We start from the raw sequence: 18,027 nt of genomic DNA on the forward strand, positions 1-18,027 counted from the left end.
ATTTTCTGTCTAAAATCTAAGTACCTTGGTTATCTCAATGTTATATTGTTAAGGAATGACTTTCTGGATATGATTTGGACTTTCGCTTTGTTATCCTGACCCAAGAAATTTGAGAAAATTTGTTTTTTGACTTCCAAATTCTGACCCTTTCCTCTGATCCAATGATTATTCCTTGATATCCTCATTGGCTTTCTAATCTTTTTGGTCTTTATTGTTAATTGTCCAATTTCATTTGGCCTTATTTTTTAAACTCATTTGGTCACAATAAGGATGAAGTTTGTCATCCTGAATTATCTTGTATACTGAGCAGTGCCAAGCGAAAATCAGAGCAAGGAATTTTGAGCATCTGCTCAGACTCAACTCCAGTCTTCTAAGTCATGTTCCCTGGAACTGTGGGCCTACACCAGTCCTGTAATGTTAAACCATCTTGTAATCCTTCCTTGCTGAGAGAATTAGTTGTTATCTGATCGTTTTTGTGGAAAGATGTTAGAGAACGAGACTTTATAGATATTGAACTTTGCTTGAGATTCCTATTTTCACAGTCCTCTCTTCATGCCCTTCTAAGTCTGCTTCCTAATGAAAACACAGAAACAGATCAGACATTGTATTTATTTATTTATTTATTTATTTATTTATTTATTTATTTTATTCATAAACAATCATTCTCCAGCCAATTCTGTTAGTCTTTCCATCTGGCTTGTTATTAGAATTTTTTGAATCTGGAGGGATTTAAAGAAAAAGAACAATTAGCAAGACTGAAATCAACCCTGGAGGAGATCACAGTCAATTAACCCAAAAAAGAAGAAAATTGAAGCCCCATGTCTTGTCTATTCTCCTAACAATATTGATGGCAGAAAAACTGAACAGGTTTTATAATTTACTGTGGTGGTGATTGTCATCATGGTGAATTGTGAAGGTCAACAGACTCTGGGGAATGTAAGGTGGGATGTATTAAATGTTTCCGTACTCAGCTGGAGCACAGCGCTCACTGCCGTCTAAGGAGCAATGTTACACCTTATTAGAGGAGCAGCTTAACTAAAGATGAAAAAGGTGAAGACCTGAAGTGAGGATAAAAGTAAAGTGATAAAGTTTCTGATCTGACCTGCCTTGATATACAGAGGAACGTTTGATCGCTTTTAAATAATTTTAAATAATTTGAGTGAATTGTCACATCTCATGGTAAGCACAGCACGTTTGAGTGCTCTGGTGAAACAGCTGCAATGTCTTATTTCAGGGGCTATTTTAATGCTGGATGGGTTGCATTTGACACAATCGGATGTTGTGGAAAGGGAAGGTGGGGGACTGGACATCTTTGTGAATGAGCGAAGCGAAAACAGCAAGCACATTACAATTAGAACTAAAATGTGTTATACAGACATTGAAATACTGACTGAATTTGCCTGCATTGCTGCCAAGGGAGATAAGGTATATCATCCTGGGAAACGTTTTTAACTCTGCAACAGAAGTAATTCACTCTGTTACCAATACTCCAATGATTAATCATTCATCATGACTTCAACCAACTTTGGAAGGAACAAAAGTCAATCAGCATGTTCCATTTGTGGACACAACAAGCTGGACATGTCCTTTCCACTTGACAATGTCTTTAAATGTAAACCCGTGACACAATTGGGCATATCTGACCACATCTTACAAGCCTGTTATCAGACGAAAGCAGCTCTCTCAATGTCCAAGCGAAAGGTTCTTGTGTGTGTTTCGGGGGTTCGTGGTTTGTTATAGTATGTTTCTTAAGCTTTCATAAAGTTTAAGATTTCCCCTTTGGGACAAAGATAGATAGATAGGTTTTAATATACTGTAGTAGGCAAGATAGATAGATAAATAGTAGGCAGGTTAAATAGATATAAAGTATATCTATCTATCCTGCCTACTATACTAAAATTATCTATCTATCTATCTATCTATCTATCTATCTATCTATCTATCTATCTATCTATCTATCTATCTATCTATCTATCTATCTATCTATCTATCTACAGGGTGGTCTAGATATAATTATGCAGATCCAGATCATCTGGATAACTTTGATTTATGCGGGGACAATTCCAGTTAGGCGCGGAGACGATTCTTCATGTCGTCAGTTCGCACACTTCTCGATGGTCCAGGATTTCTCAGGTGATTTTCTGTGTATTAAACTTAATAAGTTATAGCATAATGAAAATTGCATAATTAGATCTGGGCCACCCCATATCTATCTATCCAATGTGAATTGTATATTAAATTGACTTATTAAAGGACTTATAGATGGTCCTGAATGCCTCTTAAATAAGAGAATTGTTTAAATAAAATCACTTATTTTGTTAAACTAGTCTGATTTCTTAACCTGTCATAATTGCAGTCAATGTCGGGGTCGGAGAGGTTACTGTCCCAATGTGCAGTTAGCCCAAATAGACCCTTTATTCCTCTTTCACTGTCTCTGGAGAATATCTTGAGTTTAATTTATGTGAGTTAATAACAACAAAAGAAAAAGCAAGATAATCTAGTGCTTCATCTTATTGTGAACAGTTGTCTGATTTAAGACACAATGTTACAGAATACACTTAAATGTACTGATTGTCCTCCAGACTTGTGATGGCCGCCATTCTCAGTGTGTCTTGTAAAGGAGCTGAGCCCTCACAAAGCTGACCACTTCATTGGTACTTTACCTTCTTGCAAGCTTTACAAATGATGATCCCCAGCACCAATACAGTCACCATTATTAAGATCAAAAGCCACCACAAGTAGCTCAGTCTCACTGAAAAAGAAAAGAACATAATAAATAAACTATAAGATAATGCAATGCTACAAGATGATAATAAAAAGATGGGGACAGCTTTGTTCCCAGTTTATTTGAATAGAGATGTAGGTTACATAGGTTTGTCATCTGACATGCAGCTCCTTTATTCATAAACTGTGGCAATCATTATTAAACTTACCATTCATGTTATATTACAACATAACAATCAAAGTTAGTATGGACCTCATCATTTTACTTATTTTGTTTAATTAACATGTTTGTGCTGTTTATTTGTGATCAACATGACAGCTCACTGAGCTTAATCAGATGTCCAAAGCTGATAGATCAAAAGACCTGAGCACACAGACTCGAGGCCGTCATGGCTGACATGACGTACTAAATACTGACTTGAAGGGGGTCAATACTTATGAGATCCATTATGTTGTATTTTATATTTGTAATTAATTTAGACCGCTTTACAGAGATCTGTTTCAACTTTGACATTGAAAAGTCTTTTTGGGTTGATCAATGTTAATAAAGCCAAATTCAATCCATTGGGATTCAATAATGTAAAACCAGAAAATGTAAAAACCTCAAAGGGGTAGAATACTTTTTAGAGGCACTGTAAAAGCAGAAAATAAAAAGACTTACAGTTCACTTTGAGCTTCACTTCCCCCTGTACATACGCATTTGCAGTGCCAACAGAATAGCGATAGGTCCCCTGATCTTCTTCTTGCACGTTGCTGATGATTAGGGAAACGTTGCCATCTCTGAAAAAGTCCCTTGGAAGTCTGAATCGGAGCGACTCACTGACTAGCCACTGCATGTCCTGCATGTAGTATTCTGCAAGGATCATGTTGTCTTTAGTCCACGTTACGTTGATCAGCTTTTCTCCGCAGAGCTTTCCAGTCTGGCATGTGATGATGGCGTCTCCTTTCTCTATAGTGGTACGTGGTTGTTTACATTCTACTACTAAGTTCACTGCATTTGAAAAATAAAAGATTAAAAAATTAAGCAAAAAAACTCAGGAGTATATTGTCACTCAAAAATTATATTATATTATATTACTAGCAAAATACCCGCGCTTCGCAGCGGAGAAGTAGTGTGTTAAAGAGGTTTTGTAAACATATATATACATATCTACATATACACATATATATACATATCTACATATACACATATCTACATATACATATATATATATATATATATATATATATATATATACATATACACATTCACATATATATATACACATATCAACATATATATACACATACATATACACACATACATAAACACACACATATACACATATACATATATACATACTTCCATAGTGCGTTGTAACACGGGCTGTGATTGTTACATGGGAGGGAGACGACAAATTACAGCTTCCCGCTTTCTAATCGGGCCTGTGATTGGTGCTTTGACTGATGCCCAGATCCCACAGTATGTCCCCTTAGGAGAGGCGTTAGGCAAGTGTAATTGAATAGCGGTGCTGCAAGTTTAGCTTTACACCTGTTTTTAAGGCTTATTGACTGAAAGGGGCTTTCATGAAAAAACTTAGGGCTTTGCTACAGGATACACCCTCCACAAGTTAAGGAAATAAAAATAAAGGTATAAATTTCTGTTTTATTTAAACTTTTTAAGTTTGTATGCGGGCAGCATGGTGGCGCAGTGAAAGGTGCCAGTTAGGAGACCCGGGTTCGCTTCCCTGCGTGGAGTTTGAATGTTCTCTCTGTGTCTGTCTGGGTTTCCTCCGGGTACTCCGGTTTCCTCCCACAGTCCAAAGACATGCAGGTTTGGTGCATTGGCGATTCTAAATTGTCCCTGGTGTGTGGGTGTGTGTGGGTGTGTGCACCCTACGGTGGGCTGGCACCTTGTCCGGGGTTTGTTTCCTGCCTTGTGCCCTGTGTTGGCAGGGATTGGCTCCTGTACTTAGGATATAGCAGGTTGGATAATGGATGGATGGACATTTGTATGCATAGCCCCATTTGCCCGTTTTCAGTTTTTTTCATTCTTCGGTAATATTTCAGCAAACCCGGAGCTTGTCAGTTCAAATCCTGGTACTGACACCACTGTGTGACCCTGAGGAAGTCACTTCACCTGCCTGTGCTGCAAAAAACAAAAGTAATGTAACAAATTGTACCTCACATGTTGCAAGTTGCTGGAATAAAGGCATAAGTCAAATAGATAAATATGTATTATACACTTAGGAACTATTCATTTATTTTCAGTTAAGTCATCTGCAGCAAACCTTTATAAATGAGGGTTTCTCCTTTTTAGACTGTTTCTTCTTCGTTGAGGTTTTCTCTTGGAGAGCTTTTTTCATTTCATTGAAAATTAAAGCAGCAGCTGCCAAAATATGTAGCTTTCTTATTAATTTTTCAACATTGTGTAAAATAACTTTATAAAGTAACATAAAAGGTTTAAATACTGGTTATCCTTTTACACTAAAATATTACTAAAGAGATACAAAAAAAGTAAAATGCATATGTTCTTTTTCTTTAAGGAGATTAAATATTACTGAAGAAAAAAAAAAAACTAAAACAGCCAAATGGGGCTATACATCCAGCCATCCATTTTCCAACCCGCTGAATCCGAACACAGGGTCACGGGGGTCTGCTGGAGCCAATCCCAGCCAACACAGGGCACAAGGCAGGGAACCAATCCTGGGCAGGGTGCCAACCCACCGCAGGGGGCTATACATACGAACTTAAAAGGTTTAAATAAAACAGAAATATATACTTTTATTTTTACTTCCTTAACTTGTGGAGGTTGTGTCCTGTAGCAAAGCCCTAACTTTTTTCGTGAAAGCCCGTTTCAGTCAATAAGTCTTAAAAAGAGGTATAAAGATATTGACAATAAGCTACGCAAACCCACCAAGACATGCAATCGTTTAAATCAAGGCGCGAGTCGAAAAACACCATCCGATACTATTAGTTAACGATTAAGACATTTCTATATGTATTGTAAGCATACAATACAACTGATAATATGTTGCGCTTATTTATCTGGTGTACCGACATTTTTGCGCGTTTAACGGCTGAAATCTAACGTGGTTTGTGCCCTTCAGAATGAAAACAGTTTGCATTTACCTTTTTAATAAAAAGCGAGCTTTTAAGCCTGAGAAATCACCCCGTAAATGCACACGTTTAATTCTTTATCACTTCAAACAACTGAACTATCCAGAACATTTCAGGCATACATCCAGCATTCAAAGTATGTATAAAAAGCACAACTGTTAAAGGAATTCAGCATTTCTTAATTGAAAATGTTCCTTTAATCCTCAACATGTCTCAATGAGTCGTTCTGGTGGTTTTACGTGACGTTTTGATCTTCTGGTTAATTGTGTTTGCAGTTGAGATGTTCTTTTCTGATTTATACTTGTTTTCTCGTTAATATTTGTTTCGCTGGTGTTAGTGTTCTGATTAGAGGTTATTGGTCCTTTGATGTCTCGACGGTTTCTTCTTAGAACAGCTCCTATTACACAGTTCCATCACATACTGGTCTATTGTTTCTCCGCTTTTCTGGAAACGTAAAAAACTTGTGCCACTCAAACGTCACATTGCGCTTTGGGTTGCAATACGTTTCGAATTTTTCAACTATTTTGTTCAATTTCATATTGTCTCCATCTTCTTCAAACTGAAAATTGTTATACACCTCTAGCGCCTCTTCGCCAATTACATGTAGAAGCATAGACACTTTCATTTTTTCACTTTTCCTATCTGCTTCAATCGCAGCAAGATACAACTCGAATCTCTGTTTAAATCTTTTTCAATTTTCAGCTACATTTCCCTTTAACTGGAGATTTGGTGGGGGCTGTAATCCTTCCATATTTTTTTTTCTCTTTTGCTAGAACATCTTGGTGCTATCTGACCACGTTTTTGGGTTACTCACAGACACGAGACTCGTTCAAAAGCTGAACCTCTTCTTCACATTCCTCTTCCAATCCGCCACTTCTGACACCATGTAGTGATCTTGTTAGGTTCGTAGTTTAATCAATACACAGGATTGAAAGATATAATAACTTTTTAATAGACAGACTTTAGAGACATTTACTGTACAAGTTACTACTCGTTCTTTAGTTCACGCCCATTCTCCTACTTGCATCGGCATTCACAGGCATTACTAATCATTCTGTAAGTATCCCTTAATAGACCTTACTAATCAACTATCATTACAAAATCCAACGTGGTTTGTGCCCTTCAGAATGAAAACAGTTTGCATTTACTTTTTTAATAAAAGGCGAGCTTTTAAGCCTGAGAAATCACCCCGTAAATGCACACGTTTAATTGCACATGTGTTAATATGTATGCTTACACAGTATTAAACCCACTAAGACATGGAATCGTTTAAATCAAGGCGCTGCGCTACCTTCTTCCAGATCGGCCCCAAGGCATTTCACGTGATTACGTAGGAGGCGTGATGACGCGATACGCGACTCTGCCCCGTCCATTACAGTATATGGACAAAAAAGAGATTCCAGTTATGACCGTTACACTTTGAATTTCGAAATGAATCCTGCCTAACTTTTGTAAGTAAGCTGTAAGGAATGAGCCTGCCAAATTTCAGCCTTCCACCTACACGGGAAGTTGGAGAATTAGTGATGAGTGAGTCAGTCAGTCAGTCAGTGAGGGCTTTGCCTTTTATTAATATAGATATTATATTATATTATATTATATTATATTATATTATATTATATTATATTATATTATATTATACTAGGGGGCTTCGCCCCCTGCTCACTTCGCTCGCCAACCCCTGTGTTTGTTTTTCCGGATACACACTTTTAAGATTTTTTTTTGTATGAATTGTTGCTATTTCATTAGTTTCACTTTTATTTCAGAACTTCTTTAAAAACAATATTTGGAATCCTTCGAGTCCCAGCATGCTGAATCTTTTAAATGAGGTCCTTGAGACATGTGTTTAAGGACTTTGTACCATAATTCAGGATAGGTTTCTCTGTTTGGAATTTCAGCACAGACAAAACGATCGACATCATTAGCAGTTAATAATTTTTTTTGCCAAGTAACCAATAAATGCATGTGAGGTAAATCTCGTTTTTGAAATTCTCTGACTTAAACTTCAAAGCCTTACAATATTTACATACTTCTGACATATCACCTATGTCCATATATTCGATCTCTATTCGCCTTTTCGTTGTTTCTCCGAGTTATAATTTCTCTTTGTTTGTGCTAATGCGATCTTTTCTTTCTTTGTTTTGACACTTTGGTTTCTTTCTTCTTTCATATTTGTATCTTGCTCTGCATGTGTTTCGCGCTTATGTTTTTTTTGAGTCCTTTGTATTCCACTGTTTTCATTATCTCTAACCCGCTCAGCATGTGTTTGGGCCCCTTGTTTTTTAACCTCTTTATGACATTTTACTTTGTTTATACTCTTTGTCTTTTATTTCTGATCTCACTTTGTCCTGCTATTTTTTCAATTACACCTGGTCCGTGATGATTATGTTCCCTTTTTTCGAGTAATAATTTCCTTTTGTTTGTGCTAATGCAATCTTTACTATCTTTTTTTGATACTGTGGCGACTTCCACGTCCAGCTCGAAAAGAGAAGAAGGAAAAAAAAAAAAACAGACAGACGTTGTAAAGTCTCACAAAAGTTTTACTTTTTTCAAGAAAAAGAACGGCGACTTTGTAACCTCAAACACAACCTTTAAGTGCCCTCTCCAACCCCTCCTCCCGTCCTGACCCTACCACCCCCTACCGTATCAATTAATACCCCACTGTCAGTCTTCCATGCTTTACTCTGCCCTCCCTCAATTGAACCTAACAGTCACTCAAAAAAAAAAAAAAGTCTTCAACCTGCCTGGGACGCTACAGTACTTTCGAATTTTACTGCTTTCATATTCTTTACCTTTCTCTGCATGTGTATTGCTCCATTGTATGTCTGAGCCTTTCGAATTCCACTCCTTTCATAATCTCTAACCTGCTCTGCATGTGTACAGTGCCCACGTTTTTGAACGTCTTTATGAAGTTCTACTTTGTCTTTTACTCTTTGTCTTTTAATTCTGAGCCCGATTGGACCTGCTTTTTTTTCAATTCCACTTGTTCCGGGTTGATTATTACTTTCCTTATTTTCTGAATTTGCACCTAGATTATTCTTTTTTGCATTTTTTCTCTCCAACGCTTTTGGGTCTCTTTTCTCTGCACTGCTCTTTCTTCTTCGCTTAGTTGTTGACGTTTTATCTATAACGTATTGTCCTTATACGCTTTATATGCGCTGAGAGCCCTGGATCTGTGTGTCCTCAAAGCCTTGACACGAATGAGTGTTTTGCTGCCTGTGGTCTTATTTGATATTGGTTGTAAGTAGGGCATGTCTTGCAAGAATCTCATGTTCTACGTCCCTGCGAGACGGTCCTGAGTCAATCTCTTGGCACAAAGTCTTATGTTTAAGGTCTCTGCGAGACACTCCGTGTCCAATCTCTTTCATCTCGCGGGTCTTTTAAGTGTCTTCCGTGATCTTTATGTGAAGATCACATTTCATCTCCCTAGTCATTCTTTCCCAGAATTTTTTTTTTATAATAGAGATATTATATTATATTATATTATATTATTATATTATATTATATTATATTAGGGGGAGGCACAGTGGTGCAGTGGTAGTGCTGCTGCCTCACAGTAAGGAGACCCGGGTTTGTTTCCTGGGTCCTTCCTGATTGAAGTTTGCATGTTCTCCCCGTGTCAGCATGGGTTTGCTCAGATTTCCTCCCACAGTACAAAGACATGCAGGTTAGGTGTATTGGCGATACTAAATTGGACCTAGTGTGTGCTTGATGTGAGGGTGTGTGTGTGTGTGTGTCCTGCGGTGGGTTGGCGCCCTGCCTGGGATTGGTTCCTGCACTGCGCCCTGTGTTGGCTGAGATTGGCTCTGGCAGACCCCCGTGACCCTGTGTTTGGACTCAACATGTTGGAAAATGGATAGATATATTATATTATATTATATTATATTATATTATATTATATTATATTATATTATATTATATTATATTATATTATATTATATTATACAAGCTTTGCTACCTGCCTTAGATGGGTTGAAATCTGCATAATCAACATAGACCTCGGTGTTAAAGGTTACAGTGCACTATGCAATGCATATGTCTCTGTCATATATCATTTGGTATGGGATTCATAAAAGCAGCTTTAATGTTGTGATGTGCCACCTGTTGGAATTTCAAATGCAGTGCATTTTATTACTAAAAATGCTTGTCGTATGTGCCATCTGTTGGAACAACAAATGCAATGCATATGTCTCTTTTATGTGCCATTTAGTATAAGATTTGTAAAAGAAGAGTTAATGTTTTGGATGCACCATCTGTTGGAGTGGCAGACATAGCAACCAGACAGACACACAGATACTTATCCTTTAATAAAGTTACTAGTCACTGTTCCTGTTGATGACAGATAATAAAATAATTTAAAAATTATTATCTCCTGCCCTATGTGTACTTTCAGTGCCTTTCCTCTGTATTTGAGAGTGTCTGAACATCTCTTCACCAGCACTTCCTTCTCAGACCGTGTTGCCGTAAAGCCTGCTTCTCAGACTCTGTCATTATTTTTGATGAACCTTTTTTGCTTCCTGTCAAATTTTATACTTTTGAGCTGCATACATTTACTCCTCCTGGTGTGTATCACACTCACCATTTTTTGTCTTGTCACCAAAGCCAAATTAACCATTCAGATTGTTCTGAAGGACTGGACACACAGACCTTAGTGTTTTATTATATTAAATTATACGAGGGACATTCAAAAAGTTTTTGCACTTTTATATTTTAATTGTAAACAGTGAAGGCGGCAGTAGTCATAATTGGGCATTAAAAAGAAATGAAGCTATGTAGAAATGTGATGTAATTTGCTTTTGAAACTGTTAATAAATAGAACATCCCTTATATTATATTATATTATATTATATTATATTATATTATATTATATTATATTATACTAGCCATCCCCCGTGGCTTTGCCTGCGTATTAGTGAAACAGGACAGTGAGGAGGGCCCCACCCAGCTCTGTACTCCTGACGTCACTCTTCCCCCTCCCATCGGCCCGCAGCCTCTGTCTCAGATTAACGTGAATATATCGCTCCTGTAAGCAAACTATGATTCTTAGCACGATGAGAGAAGTCGTAAAATCAACCAAAATGTTCAAGCAAATTCCAGAAAAAAACCCAATCTAAATCCTTTAAGTAGTTCTCTCGTTTGCTAGCTAAGCGGAGTTAAGGTTATGCCCCAAGTCAGACGCGTGAGAGAGGAGGGCCCCGCCCCCTTCCCGCAACCTGATGAGTCTCTCTCGGATTCGCATTAATAAATCGGTACTGCAAATGAACTATGATACTTAGTGCGATGAGAAAGTCGCAAAATCAACGGAATGTTCAAGCAAATTATAGAAAAAAACCCGTTCTAAATCCGTCAAGTAGTTCTGTTGTGAAAAGCAGACAGACATACAAACAGGTCTAAAAAACTGTAAGAAATTTCGTGCTTGGACCACAAAATGTTTTAAATCGTTTCTTAGTGAGCACCTATGGGCCAATGGTAACCTACATTCCAAATTTCAAGTCCCAACTCCTCATGGTTCAAGAGATTTTGTGATGAGTGAGTAGCTGTATTTGGATTATATTATATTATATTATTAATTTTCCAAACTCTGCTTGCTAAAATACAGGGTTGCAGAAGGCCAAAATGAGATGCAAAACCACCTCAGAGTACATTCATGCAAGTTAAATTGGTAACCAACTTTCAGTTGTCAACCATAAAATTACAAAGACAATGCGTTACTAAAAGAGAAAGAAATACTCACTACAGACATGGAGCTCGACGTTTCCCTGGTATCTCCCTTTGTCAGTTTCCACGTTGTATTGGTAGCTTCCAGCATCCGAATCATTCACCTTGCTGATGCCCAGGGAGATGTCTCCCAGACCAAAGCATCCTGGATTCAGGTGATACCCGGTCCACCCGGACGTCTTTGTGCCGCTCTCACCTCTGGAGTACTCTACTAACTTTCTGTCCTGTTTCTTCCAGGAGACGTACATCGCCTTCCTACCATGCAGCTCTGGGACGTTACACTGCAGCACAAAGCTGTCATCGAGGCAAGCGGACTGCTGTGCCTGGCATTGCTGTTCAAGTGGGGCTTAAATTCAAACAAAGTAAAACACTTTGAGTTTTCTTCATAATTCAAGGAAAAGAACACAATAAGCATCCTAATGCTTTTAAAGGTGCTTCTATTGTAGATCTTTTACAGATTTTATAGACCATCGATGGACTGATTGATTTATTGTTGGATGGATTGAAGGATCAATCAATCAACTGATTGCTAGAAGTTGCTGCTTTATCATCCATTTTCATTTTAAAAGACTTACATATAGTTGACTCCGTTCTTCATTTTCATTCACTACTCTTGGATGTTTTTAGCTTTTATTTTTCTCCCTTGAGATTTGTTTCCACACCGTACAGAATCGCTGCTGACATGTGAACACACAGACCCAATAAATCCGAGGTCTCCTGGTCCACCTCCTGTACATTAGAATTTATAAAACCTCGGCCTCGTCCTTATCTTATCTGACGTGCTCTCCACCATCTGACTTTCTGTTGTTTTTCATTCAGCTATAATTACTGAATTATACACTTTAATTTTTTTCCCGTAAATTTAATTAAAAATATTTAAAATTAAATTATTTTTAATTAAAATTTAATTAAATTAATTTAATTGCCAAAACCAACCAGAAGCAAAAACCATTAAAATACTTTTTTATAACAGTGCTCTTTCATTCATAGACCTATCCATTAAATTACATAATAGTGTTTAGCATTCAGATTTTGTATTATTTTAATAAATATTTTCAGAAATGTTAGAGAAAACACAGATTCTACAATATTTTCATATTACTCACTTTGCTCGTCAACCCCCCCCCCCCCGTAACCCCCCCCCCCCCGTCTCTGCCGATCGCGTTGTGAAGAGGGGGGCTGAATGCACCCCAAGGAGACGTCGTCACTCCTCCGAAACCCCCTCTTAAACGGTGATATAATGGGAAACACATATTTTTTTTTACCTCCTCTTTGCTCGATCAGCTGCTGGCTTGCTGCTGCTGCAGCCGTGCTGCGTGATCTGCATTTCGTGTGGCGCACTTTTGTCGTATCACCAATGTCCATATATTCAATCTCTTTTTACTTTTACCTTTTCATCAATAATCGCATTGAGTTTTGATTCTGTGTTTGGAATTACAAGGTGACAATGCAACGTATAACTGCCCGTGAGTGAATATCGTTTCTTTCTCTCTACGACAAATGTGTCCGACAATAGCACTCACACAAGTGAGAAATGATTTCTCTCGCGAGATTTCACTTTCACCAAGCAGCAAATCTTTTAATTCTCGCCAAATCGCCTCTTCATTGGGAAGAAACACTACTTTTCCCTGATGGCAACACAAATTAGACGATCTACAAGTCTCAGACTTAAAGTTTAAATCCAAACAATATATTTGATCTCTTTGTGCGTTCCATTATTTCACCGAGTAATAATTTCTGTTTGTTTGCGCTAATGCCATTTTTATATCATTTTGTTGAGACTTTCGAAGTTTTGTACTTCCATTATCTCTAACCTGCTCTGCATGTGTACCACGCCAACGTTTTTGAATTCTTTACGACGTTCACTTGGTTTTATTTCCCTTTGCGGACGTGGTTAAATCTCTTGGCATAAAGATTCGTCTCGCGGGATATGAAAGTGTCTCTCTGAGAAAATCTCATCTCGTCTCCTTCCAAACTTCCAAGATTTTTTTTTATATAAGAGAGATATATAAAATTTTGTAGCAATTGTGTCATTATGAGTCTAAATATGTATCCTTTTAAAGCATACCTTTAACTGTTATTTTTTTATTTTTACCATTTAAATATATACAGTTAATTAAGCATAATTTTTCATAATTAAGCTACAGTATTTTTTTTTTACCTTACTGTTAAGTTATAGTTAATTTAACCACCATAACCAATCAGAAGCAAACACCAGGAAAATATTTATTTTTATAACAGTGCTCTTTAATTCATAGACCTGTTCATTAAAGTATTTAGCCTTCACATGTCCTATTTCTGAATAAATATGGTATTTTTCAGAAATGTTAGTGAAAACATGATTTTTTTTTAACCATTCAATTATACATTTAATCAAACGTCCTTTTTCTAGAGCAGGTCAGAATAGTCACCTTATGATGTGGAATTCAACTTGACCTTCCCATTTAGATCAAAATCCTGTCAGTGCTGCTAATTCTTATTCAAATGCATCATAGTAAAAAGAAAAATGTCATAATATTACAGAAAAACTTTATTTACTTACTGATCTGGATGGGAGCGCTGAAGAGGAGACCAACAAGTAACCAGATTGTCTTTCTGCAAAATTAAAATGGCTGGAGTTAATGTGATTTTTTTTTTAGATTTAAGGCTGAAGGGGGTGTTAAGAGTTTGACTGTGCAGCTGCTCGCCAAGATGGCGTCACTGACAGAATTTCCTCTGTTTAGCCTCTGTGAGCAGAGCTAACAGAATGGAAGTGATGGTATAATGTGATGATGATGGCTTCAGTTTAAGAAGATCAGTCAGTCATTTTCTAACCCACTTATTCCTGAAAATGGATGCTGGAACCCATCCCAGCTAGCACAGCGCACAAGGCAGGAACAAACCCTGCACAGTCCATTGCAGGGCAAACAAACACACACACACACTCAATGTAGTGTTGCCAGTTCACCAAACCTGCATGCACGTCTTTGGACTGTGGCATATTTAGAAGTTAGAATGGCGACTCATTATTATGCAGAAGAGAGAAAGCTGTTGTTTAAATGTATTTTACAAAAATATTCACGTTCGAGTTGATCCATCCAGTGCCTTGACCAGGTAAAAGCTAAGCCATAATGGAGTCAACAAAAGTTCCTCGTCTGACACTTTTTTAAGAGGCGATCCGACCACTTTTTGATTCTACTTAAAAAACCCATAGGTGTAATTTATCGTTTTTCAAATCTAATAATTATATATATATATATAGTCAGTCAGTCAGTCATCATCCAACCCGCTATATCCTAACACAGGGTCACGGGGGTCTGCTGGAGCCAATCCCAGCCAGCACAGGGTGCAAGGCAGGAACAAATCCCTGGGCAGGGTGCCAGCCCACCGCAGGGCACACACTATGGACAATTTAGGATTGCTAATGCACCTAACCTGCATATCTTTGGACTGTGGGAGGAAACCGGAGCACCCGGAGGAAACCCACATAGACACGAGGAGAACATGCAAACTCCACACAGGGAGGACCCGGGAAGCGAACCCAGGTCTCCTTACTGCAAGGCAGCAGCGCTACCACTGCGCCACCTTGCTGTCTCATATATATATATATATATATATATATATATATATATATATATATATATATATATATATATATATATATATATATATATATATATATATATATATCCATCCATTTTCCAACCCGCTGAATCCGAACACAGGGTCACGGGGGTCTGCTGGAGCCAGTCCCAGCCAACACAGGGCACAAGGCAGGAAACAATCCTGGGCAGGGTGCCAACCCACCGCAGGACACACACAAACACACCCACACACCAAGCACACACTAGGGCTAATTTAGAATCGCCAATCCACCTAACCTGCATGTCTTTGGACTGTGGGAGGAAACCGGAGTGCCCGGAGGAAACCCACGCAGACACGGGGAGAACATGCAAACTCCACGCAGGGAGGACCCGGGAATCGAACCCAGGTCCCCAGATCTCCCAACTGCGAGGCAGCAGCGCTACCCACTGCGCCACCGTGCCGCCCATATATATATATATATATATATATATATATATATATATATATATATATATATACACATTTTTGTGTAAAATAATGTTTTTTTTCCTTTAAAAGCTTTATGTCTCAGAATCTGATTGTGACAGAACTGTGTGATTTGAGAGTGAAACTTTATAACAACAGGTAGTAACAACACTAGGCTTATCACTTTAGTACAGATTACATCCCACCAGAAAGGCACATTTTCTTCAAATTTATTTAAATAAAAAATTACAAATTTTGATTGGAGTGAATCATTATTGTTTTTTTTTTTTGTTTTTTTGTCAAACACATGTAAGTAGTCACACTGCAGCCAAAAGGGTCTTGTTCTCTGTGTGCTGGTGGGTATTGAGCTGGTCATTCACACTTCTTATCAGACTATTACATGCAACATACTGCGGCAATAAACTGTGCCAATGACTGATATCCTGTGCTGCGAAAACTCTATCTATCTATCTATCTATCTATCTATCTATCTATCTATCTATCTATCTATCTATCTATCTATCTATCTATCTATCTATCTATCTATCTATCTATCTATCTATCTATCTATCTATCTATCTATCCTCACAGCCTATAATACAAACAGTGGTTCACAGACCTTACCTCAATCCCATTTGTAATAAGTTAATAATCTGATCTCTTCATAAAATGTCCAAGCTCCTCCAAAATGGTCCTCAGTCTCCGTTATTGTTTGAAATTTTGTTTAAATTCTTAGACGCACAATGGATGATCTCTAAAATAAGGAAAAATAAAATGTACTACTCAAACATTAAGAAGGCGCCGGTTAGGACATGGGTTGCCCAGCATTCTCTCACTTTCTTTTGTATTATTCTCTCTTCCTTACCGTCCTCTGATCCAGTTGTCCGTGTTCTGCTCCTTGTTACTTCGTGTGAGCGGAGACAACTGCCTGTACTCGGGTTTGCGTTGACTGACGATTGTAAAGAAGAGGTTAAAAAGGGCACCACATCATGAAGAGAAGTGAGATATGGTTTGGCACAAGCTACAAATATGTCTGATAGACAAGTAAAAGTAAACAGGTTCTCATTTATGAGCAGATGTATAAAAAGTAAGTTCCTGTTTTTTAAGTTTTACTACTTATATAGATGGCGCTTCCTCATGGTAAAAAAAAAAGTAGAGTCAGAGCGGCAGGGATTGGAGCCGCAATCTGTGAGACAGAGTGACACAAAATTGGATTAGGGACCACCTTGCACCCTCCCACTCCCATTAGTGCTTTAAAAGCTCTTGCTTGCATGCTCTTCAGCAGCAAAAATATAATAAACCTTTCCACATTGTTAATAATTTCCCTTTTATCAAATATGTAAAATATGCCCATGAGAAGAACACACTCATATCCACAGAGAGAGGTGCAATGACTGCACAGAAGGAAGCCCAGCTAAGAATTGTTATACGGTTATAATTTAGATGGTTTTGCTTTTTTACGCTTTAACTTGCTTTGAATTTTTCATCTGTTTTCTTTACAGGTTGTAATGATTTCTTCCATCAATACAGCTAATTATTTGATTTATCAAAAACATGAAGGGTTAACCACATTGCTGACCATAAAGTTTATGGTATTGCAGGATTCCAGCACTGGTGTTACTTGTGTAACTTGATAACCTACAGGATAGCAAAGACAGCAACATGTCCCGGACAAATCAAAGAGCTGTTTTTACACTGCCGTCCTACACTCTTAACAAGAAAGGTGTCAGAGTGGTTCTGCAGAGCAATACCATAGGGGAACCATTTTTTGTTTCCCAAAGGACCCATCCACATGAAGGTTCCAGAAAGAGCTCTTTATTTAATTAGATCTGTAACAGGCCCCATATGGTAAATAACCAATATTAGATGGTAACTGGTCTCTGAAATACCAATATAAGTCCTGATTTTTAAAACACTCTCACTGCCTCTAATCACACAGGCTAACTCCAGGTTTTCTGTTAGTATCCTGCTAGGTAGCCTACCATTTGTTAAATGTTTCTACTCTTTCAAAGCACAAAGAACGAACTTCATATGCAGAGAAAGCTTCCCAGAATGAAATGGCACTTTGTGTGTCAAGTGATGGTTCTACAAGGAACCACACAACCCAATAAAGAACCATAAAGTGCCATTAAAGAACCAGCATTTGTAACCATGGAGTTACAGTAAAAGTGACCTACACTGGAAAAAGACATCAGAAGAGCACAAGATGGAGAACATAACCATTATTGTTTGTAAAATTGTGACGATTCTGCTTTGAAACATTAGAAACAAATTGATGAGGACAGGCCATTCTGCCCAAGAAAGCTTGACAAATCCTATGCACGTCATTTCTCAAAAATAAACAATAAGTCCAGTTGTGAAGGTCAATAATTTTGTCTTGCCCCGTTACACTTTAATCCATCTCCTGATTTTTTTGACACACTTTATTAATCTCCAAGGGGAAATTTGTCTTTTTGCATG

General features: G+C 37.8%; 1 protein-coding gene across 1 annotated transcript; it reads right to left on the reverse strand.

The window, feature by feature from the left end:
- Positions 1-633: 633 nt before the first annotated feature.
- On the reverse strand, positions 634-16,711 carry LOC114662281 (uncharacterized). Its single transcript, XM_051934612.1, has 7 exons — positions 16,433-16,711; positions 16,192-16,321; positions 14,081-14,133; positions 11,555-11,884; positions 3,382-3,715; positions 2,664-2,748; positions 634-719 (listed from the first exon to the last, which is right to left on the reverse strand). Exons 2-7 carry the CDS (start codon positions 16,200-16,202, stop codon positions 660-662), a joined length of 873 nt encoding a protein of 290 aa, XP_051790572.1. The 5' UTR covers positions 16,203-16,321; positions 16,433-16,711; the 3' UTR covers positions 634-659.
- Positions 16,712-18,027: the final 1,316 nt, after the last annotated feature.

Source organism: Erpetoichthys calabaricus, chromosome 12, assembly GCF_900747795.2.
Source record: "Erpetoichthys calabaricus chromosome 12, fErpCal1.3, whole genome shotgun sequence".
Taxonomy (NCBI): domain Eukaryota; kingdom Metazoa; phylum Chordata; class Cladistia; order Polypteriformes; family Polypteridae; genus Erpetoichthys; species Erpetoichthys calabaricus.

Bases quoted from the DNA above. Each gene is read 5' to 3' on its own strand.
- LOC114662281 (XM_051934612.1), bottom strand. The intron at 11,885-14,080 runs GTAAGTAAATAA...TTTGAATTTAAG, and splicing joins CAGCGCTCCCATCCAGATCA to CCCCACTTGAACAGCAATGC. The intron at 3,716-11,554 runs GTGAGTATTTCT...TTTCAAATGCAG, and splicing joins CGTCGAGCTCCATGTCTGTA to TGAACTTAGTAGTAGAATGT.